Below are 13591 nucleotides of genomic sequence, written 5' to 3'. Positions count from 1 at the left end.
AACCTACCGAACATTCTGGGCTCAAATTGGTCGCACAAGCCACATGACACTTAGATCCAGCTTGAAAAACCTACCGAACATTCTGGGCTCAAATTGGTCCCACAAGCCACATGACACTTAGATCCAGCTTGAAAAACCTACCGAACATTCTGGGCTCAAATTGGTCGCACAAGCCACATGACACTTAGATCCAGCTTGAAAAACCTACCGAACATTCTGGGCTCAAATTGGTCCCACAAGCCACATGACACTTAGATCCAGCTTGAAAAACCTACCGAACATTCTGGGCTCAAATTGGTCGCACAAGCCACATGACACTTAGATCCAGCTTGAAAAACCTACCGAACATTCTGGGCTCAAATTGGTCGCACAAGCTACATGACACTTGATCCAGCTTGAATAACCTGCCGAACATTCTGGGCTCAAATTGGTCCTACAAGCCACATGACACTTAGATCCAGCTTGAAAAACCTACCGAACATTCTGGGCTCAAATTGGTCCCACAAGCCACATGACACTTAGATCCAGCTTGAAAAACCTACCGAACATTCTGGGCTCAAATTGGTCCCACAAGCCACATGACACTTAGATCCAGCTTGAAAAACCTACCGAACATTCTGGGCTCAAATTGGTCCCACAAGCCACATGACACTTAGATCCAGCTTGAAAAACCTACCGAACATTCTGGGCTCAAATTGGTCCCACAAGCCACATGACACTTAGATCCAGCTTGAAAAACCTACCGAACATTCTGGGCTCAAATTGGTCCCACAAGCCACATGACACTTAGATCCAGCTTGAAAAACCTACCGAACATTCTGGGCTCAAATTGGTCCCACAAGCCACATGACACTTAGATCCAGCTTGAAAAACCTACCGAACATTCTGGGCTCAAATTGGTCCCACAAGCCACATGACACTTAGATCCAGCTTGAAAAACCTACCGAACATTCTGGGCTCAAATTGGTCCCACAAGCCACATGACACTTAGATCCAGCTTGAAAAACCTACCGAACATTCTGGGCTCAAATTGGTCCCACAAGCCACATGACACTTAGATCCAGCTTGAAAAACCTACCGAACATTCTGGGCTCAAATTGGTCCCACAAGCCACATGACACTTAGATCCAGCTTGAAAAACCTACCGAACATTCTGGGCTCAAATTGGTCCCACAAGCCACATGACACTTAGATCCAGCTTGAAAAACCTACCGAACATTCTGGGCTCAAATTGGTCCCACAAGCCACATGACACTTAGATCCAGCTTGAAAAACCTACCGAACATTCTGGGCTCAAATTGGTCCCACAAGCCACATGACACTTAGATCCAGCTTGAAAAACCTACCGAACATTCTGGGCTCAAATTGGTCCCACAAGCCACATGACACTTAGATCCAGCTTGAATAACCTACCGAACATTCTGGGCTCAAATTGGTCCCACAAGCCACATGACACTTAGATCCAGCTTGAATAACCTACCGAACATTCTGGGCTCAAATTGGTCCCACAAGCCACATGACACTTAGATCCAGCTTGAATAACCTACCGAACATTCTGGGCTCAAATTGGTCCCACAAGCCACATGACACTTAGATCCAGCTTGAATAACCTACCGAACATTCTGGGCTCAAATTGGTCCCACAAGCCACATGACACTTAGATCCAGCTTGAAAAACCTACCGAACATTCTGGGCTTAAATTGGTCCCACAAGCCACATGGGAGGCACATAACATCAATGCAAAGCTCCAGCCTCCTTGATTACATAAGTGGTGATCATCGAGCCACCTTATACTATATTAGTCATGGGCTGTGAGTAAAGAGTTAATGTCAGTGCCTTTAAGAATAGATACTTCTCTTTTATAATTTCGTATTGAAATCCTTTATACGTATGATTCTGTTATGCAATTTACAATTGGTGTAGTCAACTATGATCACATTTTAAAATATTAAATATATTTATATGCTTCTGTTATAATGGAATTTTCAACTCATTATAAATAGTCTAAGTAGTTTGCCTGAAGTAAAAATTCTAATCACCCTGAATTAACCCTTACAGTTCACTCCAATAGGACAATTAACATTTTTTAGTAACAAATATTTTTTTTCGGTTTTGTTGTTTGTTTGTTTTATTTGTAAAATGTTTTGACATGTTTCGGATGTTTCTTCAGAGTTGAAGATAATTACTTCCTAGTCCAAACCTCCCGCAGGACGACGGGGGATGGGAGCGGGCAGGGTTTGAACCCGGGACCATCGATAAATCTGAACGACAGTCCAGCGTGCAAACCGCACGACCAGGCAGCCATCCTGTTCAGCATATTTTGTATTCTTTAGATTCATTAAAAATGTAACAGTGAAAACTAATGTGTATGTAGGCAAGCTGCCACGATTGACAATGGCATACTAACATTTGTGTGTGTTTTTTTCAATACCCAGAAAGCCTTCTGATTGAGCTTAACGACGATGTTGCTACGCTTATCGGAAGTGACGTCAGCCTAATGAAGAAAAATGTCATAGGGATACTAAAAGCAACAGAATTCGATGAACTTTTAAATGTGAGTCATAAATATCAGACTAATCAGGAAAAAATAAAGAAATAAAGGGTGTGTGGGAGGGGGGGGAAGTTTGTTGTGGTTACGCGATCGTTAGGTCGTATCTCCTGAAAGCTATTCAATTAACCGGTGGTCCAGATACTAATTACTTTTTATAGAATTTCATAAGGCGTCAACACTCTTCTTAATAGAGAACAAATGGACGTGACTTTTAATGAATATATATATCAACAGCTTTCAATACCGTGCACGATAAAGGGTTTGGCTTCCGAACCGGGGGTTCCAGGTTCGAATCCTGGTGAAGACGGGGATTTTGAATTTCGGGATCTTTGAGTAAGTCCACCCAGCTCTAATGGGTATCTGACATTAGTTGGGGAAAAGTATAAGCGGTTGATCGTTGTGCTGGCCTAGTTAACCTTACGTCACAGAAACAGGTGACCTTTACATAATCTGCTCTATAGACCACAATATCTGTAAGGGGAAACTTTACTTTTCAATTCCACAGAAGAAACATGCAGAAATACCTGTGTAAAATTAAGATTTGGAACATTTTAAACAAAACGCATCTCGCTCTACTGCTGTCGCAGGGTGCACAGCCTTTAGTCTCTTAGTCTTCAGCTTTTACTCTAACTTGTACTGACTTTCATCAGGTATTTACCCTTATGCATACCTAAATAACTTAAAAGTGGTATTCGTTGTTACACCACAATCTCTTTAGCCAATCTGAACATGCACTCACACTCCGAAACACCCACACATACCTTTCTTCTCCTTAAGGCTTTAACATTTTTAAAGAATAATCGAAATGTTTTTTTTGACTAAGTGAGATGAAGTAAACGAGAGATAAAAAAGGTGTATATCATGTCTCATGTATTCTTTACAGGTGAAAATGTCTTTATGTAAGATGATAAGTATAAATGGTACTTTAAGTCATGTGTTCAAATGTTATCATATCTATATCCGACAAGACATTCTGTTGTTTTTTTTAGCGGCCCCCGAAAGGGGAAAAGACGCTATTAGTTTTGTGCGAAATGTCTGTCCGTCTGTCCGTCCGTCCCGTTTAGATCTCGTAAACTAGAAAAGATATTGAAAATCCGACATTACAATATTTTAGACCATTCAAAGTTCTGATGCAACGGCTACTTTTTTTTTCTGAAAGCGAAAAATCTAATTTTTAAAATCAGTTATGCAAGCAGTTTTTTAAAGAGAAAAGCTAATTAGTATGCATTATAAGTTAGACCTAATTTAAAATGAATAGTAATCTTATAAACTTCAATTTTCTGAACATTTTTTTTTATTGCGGAAATTTTTATTTTTTTTGAAACAATTAGATCAATTATAAGACATCAGTTAGGCCAGGGCAGGCGCGGTGGCTGAGCGGTAAAGCGCTTGGCTTCCGAACCGGGGTCCCGGGTTCGAATCCTGGTGAAGACTGGGATTTTCAACTTTGGAATCTTAGTCCACTCAGCTCTAATGGGTACCTGACATTAGTTGGGGAAAAGTATAGGCGGTTGGTCGTTGTGCTGGCTAACTGACACCCTCGCTAACCGTAGGCCACAAAAACAAATGAACTTTACATCATCTGCCCTATAGACCACAGGTCTAAAAGGGGAACTAGTTAGGCCAGGTTCACATCTAACTTTACATTCACTTTCACCTATCCTTTGATCTGCGGGACCGTTGGGGCACTGCACAAGATCTGTTAACCTTCTTTCTCCATTCTTATCTCTCATTTGTCTTTGATATAATTTCATTCGGATGTTCTTTCTGAAAAAATATTGAAGCCTGCATGGGTGGATCTCTTCCGGGGGCCGATTTTGAGTTTGTGTTTCCACACAAACTGTCTTTTGTAACCTTGTTTTCCTTTGTTTTGTGTTTAGAAAAAAAAAAAAAAGGACGTGAATAAAGCATATTTGGCGTTTAAACGCTTTGTTGTATTGGATGGCGCTGAGCTAGAGATTGATGCAACCGCAAGAGAAGGTTAGTTTACACTGCACAATAAAACCATATATGCTCATTTTGATCAATAATTCGAACAATTTGGAAGAACCAAAGGCTAATGACTAGTAAGTCATTTTTGCGTCTGAAGGAGGCCATATGTGGGTCATGAGTAAAGAGTTAATTAATGGAAGTGCCTCAGTTATTGTTACAAAGCTTAGATCAACTCTCTCTCTGTCTGTATGGTCAAAAGTTTGTAAACGTTATTTCTCCAACACCCAATCTCCTATAAAGCTGAAATTTTCCACAATTATTTCTTTTACCTGATAACACAAGAATCAATTTTTAAAAAAATACCAATTAGTTATTTAACTATTGGTAATAATTTGTTTTTGGTATATTGAACAAGGGAAAGAAATTGTACTTGACTGAAGTGGTGATTAAAGTTAAATTAGTCCCCTTTATAGGTCACCGCTCTAAATTGAAACAAACAATATATAACTAAACAAGCTTCTCTAGTCATAAGTAGCTCATTAGCAGAGTGGTTAGCACGTCAGTTCGAGGAGGCATGAACCATAAGTCCGAATTCAGGTCTTTCTCTCCCCACCCCCCTCTTTTTCAAATGCTCTTAAAAAACAATTAAGATTAAGACTAAGACTGATTTATTGATCCTTACGGAAATTTGTTGTGATTACAAGGACTCGTTTCTCATATAAAGACAACACAACAGAAAAATACACATAAATACAACAGACAACATAAAGAGTTCGTTCAGCGGCTACACACAGGTATCTTGGTGACTTTCCTGTTCCCTGATCAATGAGTGGCGGTGATAGAGTCTGACCGAGTGAGGTACGAACGAGTTTTTGTACCGCTCCGTTCTTGTTTTGATTGACAGCAGTCGCCCACTTCGCGACGACCTGGCGTAGTTCTGATGGAGCGGGTGGCCGTTGTCTTCCAAATTTTTTTCGATTTTTCTTAGGCACGTTTGTTCAAAAAGTACCTTTAAATGTGGTAATGTTGTGAGTGTAATTTTTGATGCTTTTTTAATGATGTTTTCTAGACGTTGTAACACTATAGATGAGGCGTTGCCTTGCCAACAACTTATTCCGTACGTTAGCAGATTTTGTACAGTCGCGCCGTAAAATGTCTCAAGGATCTTCTTGTTTAATTTAAAACTGTTGAGTTTGTATAGAAAAAAGAGTCGCTGGGCTGTTTTCTTTGTCAGAATTATGGTAAAATCTAGATATTCCTTTCTCTCCCATTTTCTCAACTGGTCCAGGTAAGTGATAGGATCATAGGCTATTAAGAAAGCTTAAAGCATGAAATAGCGCTAAACAAAAAAAAAAAAACAATTGGTAAATATATTTCTAATCGCACAGGGTTATTGTTGTTGGTCTAAGATCTATTACAAATTGAATGACATGACTGATCCAACACTAATTGACGCAATTACACTTCGTGTAAGCTTTTGTTTGTGTTTTAAACGTATTTAAAAAAAAAATTGTTTTCTTGTTTCAAAAACATGTTGATGCTATCTGTCAATAAAAGTATATAGATGCCGAATCAATTTCGATGATGAAGGGGATGAAGATGACGATGACGATTCCGACGATGAAGGTTATTACTATTCAGACGATGATGAGGACGATGATGAGGAGGAGGATGAGGAGGAGGATGAGGAAGAGGAGGAGGACGATGAAGAAGATGATAATAGTCAAAATGACTATCCAGGTGTAGAGAATGGTGCTCAAATACTGATCAAGGTGATATTCATGTTCTTGATTCTTTAAACTAACATCAAGTAGAAATGCTAAATCATCATAAGGGAAAGATAACTTATAAGGCGCAGACAACTTTTTAAACATTTTATATTTTAACTCTTTCTCTCCTAACCGACGATACCAGCGTTGATTCCACCAGAATGTGGTAAATAATTACGGAGAGAAAGAGTTTAAAAATGCACGTTCAGTAATTAGCAATTTTATACCAGATATTTCTTATTCGATATAATATATAATGTGTGTTAGAACGTCTGTTATTTGTACTATGTGCGTTGGATATTTTATAAATATTTTAAACTGTGTTTTTAACATGTCTATTTTCAGACTAAAGAGAGGTATGTACAATCCATTTGTTATATTAAAAAGTTCAAAAGCAAAAAATAAATACAGCAGATATTCATTTAGAATATTTATTATGACAATAATGTATTGATTATCTTAAGACTTTTGAAATCATTCTCATCTTTCCTTTGCGTTCCTCATGAAACATAGTGCATCAGTAAAAACACTTCACTCTCAGCGGTCTCTTGCTAGTTTTTTAATGGCTTCCCAGCTCTTTTCGGTCCTCTCGTCCTCTCGGTTTCATTTAGTACATTTTGTCGCCATGTTCCTTTTGGTCATACTCTACGTCTTGTGCCCTGGGGGTTCCACTCTAAGGCCTGTCTAGCTCTGCTGTTGGTATCTTTTTTAAGGGTGTGACCATTTCATTACATAAAACTAAAATGTTATTTAACCTTGGTTAGGCCAATAATAGAATATGCATCCTCCGTTTGGGACCCCTCAACTCAAGAAAACATTAAGAAACTGGAACAGACACAAAATAGAGCAGTGAGATTCAAAACAAACAAATATTCACACTTAACTAGAGTAACACCTTTAGTTAAATCACTAAATTTAGAAAGTCTTCAGGATAGAAGACTTCAAATTAAAGTAGCAATTATACATAAAACACTGAACCATAATCTTCAAATACAAAAACAAAATTTAATAAAATACTCTGAAAGACACAAAGATAAAGGCACATTCCTCGTCCCATATGCTATGACCAATTTGTACAAATTCTCCTTCTTCCCTAGTGCTATTAGAGCATGGAATGGGTTGCCTAATCTAACCAGGAGAACCAGTGACTTGGCAGAATTTAAGTAATTGGTTAATATGCATGACTAGATGCATGACGCGTAGGACGTAATCATCTTCTTTCGTGAAGTAAAGTCTGTATTACATAAGATTAAGATCTCCACTTTCTCTACAATTTGCACCTCTATATTTATCTGTCCACTCATCTCCCGCAGTTTGGTGTTTCCTATAAGAAAAACAAAAACAAAATAGACTTTGAAATAGAGAATGTTATTAAAACTTCATTGGCGCTCATCGAGAGAGCTCTAATGGTCAGTTATAGCGGCTATCCTATCTTTCTACTGAGCTTATATTAAGTCACTTTGTCTGTCAGGTAAAAATCTTGTACACGTTATTTTTCCATTTTCCATTATCGGATCAAGCTGAAACTTTGCACAATCATTATTTATTGCCGCGCCCCGAATGAAAGAATAATGAACAAATTAACGGTCCACTAATAAACCACACAATTAACAGAAGATAATTATACAATCTGCATGCTAATTACAGACATAAGCTGTGCTAAGTCGTTGGTTTTTCCTGGATAACTCAGGCAACCCGTTCTATGCTCTAATAGCACTAGGAAAGAAGAAGTACTTTTACGAATTCGTCGTAGAATATGGAATAAAAAATTTGTCTTTGTCTTTCTGAGAAATTTTAATTGGTTGTGTGTTATAGTTCGGTGTTTTATGTATCATCATGATACAACGTCTTTCGTTATGGCTTTAAGACGTGCCAGGTTAAAAAGCCTTCCATCGGATCTGCTGTGGATATATATCATCTTCCATGGATTTAAAAGCGCTGGTTTGTACGACTGAGAAGATTAAGGGGGCTGCTGTTTGCCGATGACGCGGCACTCATGTCTCATTAACAAGGAGTTCTACAGAAGCTAATGAATGCCTTGGCAGCTGCTTCCCAGGACTTTAGCCTTACAATAAGTCTCTCCAAGATCGAAATCCTGGCACAAGACGTCGCAGAAATACCTGTGATACATATTGGGAACCACACCTATACGTTGGTGCAGGAATTTACCTACCACAATTGCCAGTTACCTAGATTTAGACATCGAGCTGACAAAAAAGAATATGAAAAGCTATTGGCAAAACTCTCCAAGCGCGTCTGGGAAAATGCTAAATGGACCACAGCAACAAAAATCCTAGTCTACAATTGTGGAGGGAGTCAGACCCTAAGGCCGCCCAAGACTAACCTATAGAGATGTCTGCAAGCGAGACATGAGAGCCACAGACATCAACGAAAGTATGTGGGAAGAAATAGTCAAAGACCGGAGGGCATGGAGACAGACTGTGCGTGCTGGGACGATCCTCGCTGAGAGCGAAAGAAACGAAGCGGCCCTTAATCAAGAGGAAAAAAAAAGAAAACTGCCCAGTCAGCTAGACCTGAATCAGATGCATACACATGCACGATTTGTGGCAAAGTCTGCCACATCAGATTCTGCCCCGTCTCAAGACGAAACCAAAACCAGTGATTCACCTAGGCGCATCCATTGCCTTTTGAGACAAAAATGAGCCATAGTAATAGCATAGTATGTATCATTGCTACTTTACTTTTTATTCTTCTGAGGTGTCTCTAGGTTTAGGGATTTTACTAATAGTGTTACTCAAGTCAAATATGAATATTCATGTGTTAGAAATCTTACGGCTCTATTTAGGGTCTATTCTAGAGTCGTTATGCTTTTTAGACTTGGGTCCTAATAGAAGACGCATATTTAATACGTGTCTGACAAACGTTTAACTGCGTTTTAGTTTTATGTCATTTTTATTGAGTTGGAGGGGCGGGTAGTTTCCAAACAGACGACATAGATGCGACCACTGGCTTTGGAAAGCGATTACTGTAGAACTACGAAGACCGGGGCTAAAACATCGAAGACCCATTTAAAAACTAAATCAGGACATTTTGGTGCAGTGACATTTTTGCTCTAAATGTTTTGACATATTTTATTATGTATTGCTATCTTTAGCTCCAAGACACATGGAAACATTATAGCATTAAAAGATGCCTGTAAGGTGGACCTTTTAAGAAAACAAATCTATGAAGGTAAGAGTTTTGTTATCATTAGTATTTTTATTATTGAAATACTTATGAGTCAAGGATAGCACAATGTCAGACTCTATACTAATGAAAGATAGAAAACGGATATGCTTCGCCCTATATTCTTTGAAAAGTGGATTTAAGTCGAGACTTTTATAGATCATGGGACTCGTTTTGGATATGACTTGTCATTTGGACCCGATTTCCGCCTCTCTTTAAAGGTACCCCTTTCTGTCCTAGCGATCATTTTGTGCAGATAATGTAATGGTCATGGCCCCGGGTTCGTCGCGCTTGAGTCCATGACGCTTGATCAGTTGGGGCCCGATGTACCGATACTTTCAGGTTATTCAATTGTTTGTCCCACATTAAATTATCGTATTGGGGTGAGGGTGGCCTACCGAGGTATTCTTGAACCCGGTCTTATGGGTGCCTTGCTACGCCACTGCTTCCGGTATTCATTAGAATGGAATGAGTTATGACTCTTATGAGCCTCCAGGAATACCTGAAATTGAAACTCCAAACCCCTCGAATGGAGTGCCAAGCGCTTTATCAAACAGCCACCACCTTCCGTTATTAAAACAATATAAATAAAATTTTTATGAGACGACAGTTTAAAAAAAAAAGAATTGTTAATATTAAAATTCTAGAATGTTCATATTTCTTTCTCATTAACTCTAGTCACTGTAAAACATTATGAACTTTCCTGTGATGACATCAATGCCTTCTACCTGAGACTGGCCCTTAACCACAAGGATGAGAGCTCGACTAATGGAACAAAGGTAAGACTAACACTAAGTAGTTTTCAAATATGGTTAAAAATGCACGAGCACTAGTAAAAGGTTCTCAAGTTCCCTTTTTCAGACCCTACGGTCTATATGGCAGATATTTATTTAGCCAACGGCTAAAGAGCATGGTGTCGTGTGGCCAGCACAACGACCAACCGCCTTTACTTTCCACAACTAAATTCAGGTACCCATTTGTGGTGGGGGTTGTACAACTATTACTCTGTTTTAGCTAATCTGATATTGTTTCTAGTAGCAAGTACTAGAAAGTCAAATTGGATACCTTCAAATGACATCGTCATTTCAATTGTCATTGTTTTAACAAAAGTCCTGTGGTCCTCATGAGACAAGATCATTTTACGATCCAGTATTAAAAATCGTACAACCTTTTAATGAAAATAATATTGACTCAAGACACTACACTCCTTTAAATCATCCCCACTGTGTATTATAATGTTTTAGGCATAGCAAGATTTCATAAAATCCGTTTCCTTATCGATTCCATTTTTTAACTACTAAATCGCCTCCCTCCCCCCAACTTTAGGCACCCTAAGATTTCGCCTTTTCTTTCTTTTATTAAAAAAAACCTGTCCTCTTATTTTCATGTGTCTCTTCATGTCTAGAAAATAGAATTGGACAACAAAGGTCTTCAAGAAGTATTGCAAGTTATTGTTGCTGACTTCAAGACAGATTTTTTGGAACTTTTACTGGATCAGCTTAAGTCGCATGATTCACTCAAAAAGACACTCAATACGGTATGTGACTAGTCATTGTCTTTCAAAATGAATGCCGACACGACCTAAAGTATTTTCTTACAAAAGAGTATTGGGTTGGGAAAAAACTAAACGAGGAAAATGCAAGTGACGTTAAAAATGTCATCAATTTAGAATGAAATTTTAAGGGTGGAAGGAAATATAGGTGGGGAGGTACTTTTTTTTTCTATTTCGATATAGAATATTGGATTCAACAAGCTCGGTTAAATTTACACATAAATGATATTTATCTTTTTTATATCTATAATATAAAGCAGAAAATAAGGCGTACGTATGTATGTGTGTATGAATGTATGTATGTATCCCGCATAGAAATCAAAACCGGTAGACCAATCTTGATAAAACGTGTTATAATTTGTTCCTTAGATCTTGGTGGACATCGTAGTGTACTATATACTATTTATAAACACGTGAAACATGTGTAACCTATCACGAGCCACAAATTCCTGGAATTACCTCACACAATATATTAAACTGTATTAAACATTAATACGTGTTAGTACCTTGCAATAAGAGCATATTGAAAGCGACTCCTGAAAGGAAAAAAAAAAAGGTCAGTTTTCAGTGTCTGTCCGTCTATCAATTAGACGCGAAGGACGTAATCATCTTTTTTTTTTTTGAAGTAACGTCTGTATTTTATAAGATAAAATAAGATAAGAATAAATATTAATACACATTTTTTAAACAAGATTAACAGTCAATAAGTGTGTGTAGTACATAAACTAAAGCGAAAAGTGATGACATTACTTCAACCATCTATTCATCTTAACTTTAAAAAAAAAATCCAACAAGTGAGACGTCATGCATTGAATATAGGTGATCGTATGCTTTAAATATACATATTGTACTGTGAATGAAATAGTTTGTATTTGGAACTAAAAAATCACTTTTCATTTTTTTTACAAAGCTTAAATCAACTTAATCTGTCTGGTTAAAATTTTGTACAAGTTATTTCTCCCACACCCAATCTCAGGTCAAACTGAAATTTAGCACAATTAGTTCTTTTACCTGACAAAAAAAAATTGTTAATTAAATATTGGTAATTAATTACTTTATTTGGTATCTCAAACATGGGAAAGAAATTGTACTTGACAGATGTGTCGTTTAAGCTAAACTAGTTCCCTTTAAAATTTGTAGAGTGAAAAGTTGGAAACTAACAGTAGATGACTATACAACCTTCTATTTTCATAACTGGAACAATGGTTAGTGTAATTACCTGAGAAAACTGTTGAGGCTTTTACCCTCGAGTTTGAATTCAGGTCGTTCAACTATTTTTTTCTATAAATGCATTTAAAAAGTGATCACTGTAACATTCAATCTTTCTCCACCCACCCTTTCCCAACTGGTCCAGCCAAGGGATAGGATCAAAACACATTGGAAAAACTAAAAGCATGAAATTGCGCTTAACAAAAGAAAATTGGTAAAAATATTTCTAATCGCACAGATCTATTGTTGTTGGTCTACATCTTGCTGTATATATAATTCTTTACGTTGCCCAACCATGCAGGACACCACGAACGCACGCCGACTCTCTAACCATCCTCCCGACAGGCTACATGAGGCTCTATATGAGGGATATTAAATATACTAACATACAATAAATAAAAAGCTTCTTGAGCCCTTGAATTCAGTCTTATAATAGTAGGGCCACATCTATTATAATAGTATCTAGACCAGGGGTTCTTTACCTGTGGGTCGCGACCCCTTGAGGGGGTCGATTGACGATTTGTCAAGGGTCGCCAAAGACCATCGAAAATATGGATTGTATTTAGTGTTTTCTTCTGTTGCTGTGAATGTTATGGGGGTGGGGGGGTCGCGGCAGAGTGGGGGATAGTAAAAAGGGGTCGCCGAGCTTAAAAGGTTGAGAACCGCTGATCTAGACTCTAGATCTAAATATATGTAGGACTACAAGCAAATGTTTTTATTTAAAAAAATGGATTTAGGTCGATTAGATATTTTGATAGCTCCATTCATACTTCTTTTACATTCATGCTATCGCTTTCTTATAAAATGATTATTTCGTTAAATGGTTTCCTAAACCCTCTCAGTAACTATATCGACAGCGATACGCAAATTAAGACTCCCGGGTCGCTGGTAATATATGGCTAGCTACAAATTAATTGCATGGCTGATCCAAACTAATTGAAACAACTACACTTAATAAGGTTGTTTTTAAAGTATTTTTTGTTATCTTGCTTGTTAGTTTATACTCCTATGACGATAGATTCAAATTTATTATCCAGAGATATAGACTTGAGTTCTGTTATTGAGACAATACATTAGTGTGTTTCAGTGTGGACGCAAATTTGATTTTTATGGTCTGTAGCTGTCGCATATTTTTGTGGTTGGCCTTTGAATATGTCTCCTTAATTTATGCATTTGTTTAATTATTTTTTTTTAAATAATCAACCATTTTTAATTGTTTCACTGCGACCTTTGTCAAGTCTAATAATTGTACGTCTCAGTACGTTCAACAGCAAGAGTCCATAATTAATGGACTACGTAATTTGAGATCTCGAAGTACCTCAGTACTAACTTGAAAGTACAAAGTTTACTGGTCTTATTACCTACAGTGGACCTACACAATTACTATTGGTA

The 13591-nt window shown here is 37.7% G+C and overlaps 1 protein-coding gene across 1 annotated transcript in view; it reads left to right on the top strand.

Annotated features, from left to right (window-relative positions):
• LOC106062716 (transient receptor potential cation channel subfamily M member 2-like) overlaps positions 1 to 13591 on the top strand; it is a 61691-nt gene that overhangs the window by 15789 nt on the left and 32311 nt on the right. The window contains exons 7-13 of the mRNA XM_056027599.1: positions 2436 to 2554; positions 4432 to 4531; positions 6041 to 6255; positions 6598 to 6608; positions 9368 to 9444; positions 10117 to 10217; positions 10844 to 10975. Of these exons, the coding sequence (XP_055883574.1) occupies positions 2436 to 2554; positions 4432 to 4531; positions 6041 to 6255; positions 6598 to 6608; positions 9368 to 9444; positions 10117 to 10217; positions 10844 to 10975 (755 nt within the window). The remainder of the gene's footprint in view (positions 1 to 2435; positions 2555 to 4431; positions 4532 to 6040; positions 6256 to 6597; positions 6609 to 9367; positions 9445 to 10116; positions 10218 to 10843; positions 10976 to 13591) is intronic.

The sequence above is a fragment of the Biomphalaria glabrata genome, chromosome 4, assembly GCF_947242115.1.
Source record: "Biomphalaria glabrata chromosome 4, xgBioGlab47.1, whole genome shotgun sequence".
In the NCBI taxonomy this organism is placed as follows: Eukaryota; Metazoa; Mollusca; class Gastropoda; family Planorbidae; genus Biomphalaria; species Biomphalaria glabrata.
This window is presented reverse-complemented; position numbering and strand designations above follow the sequence as displayed.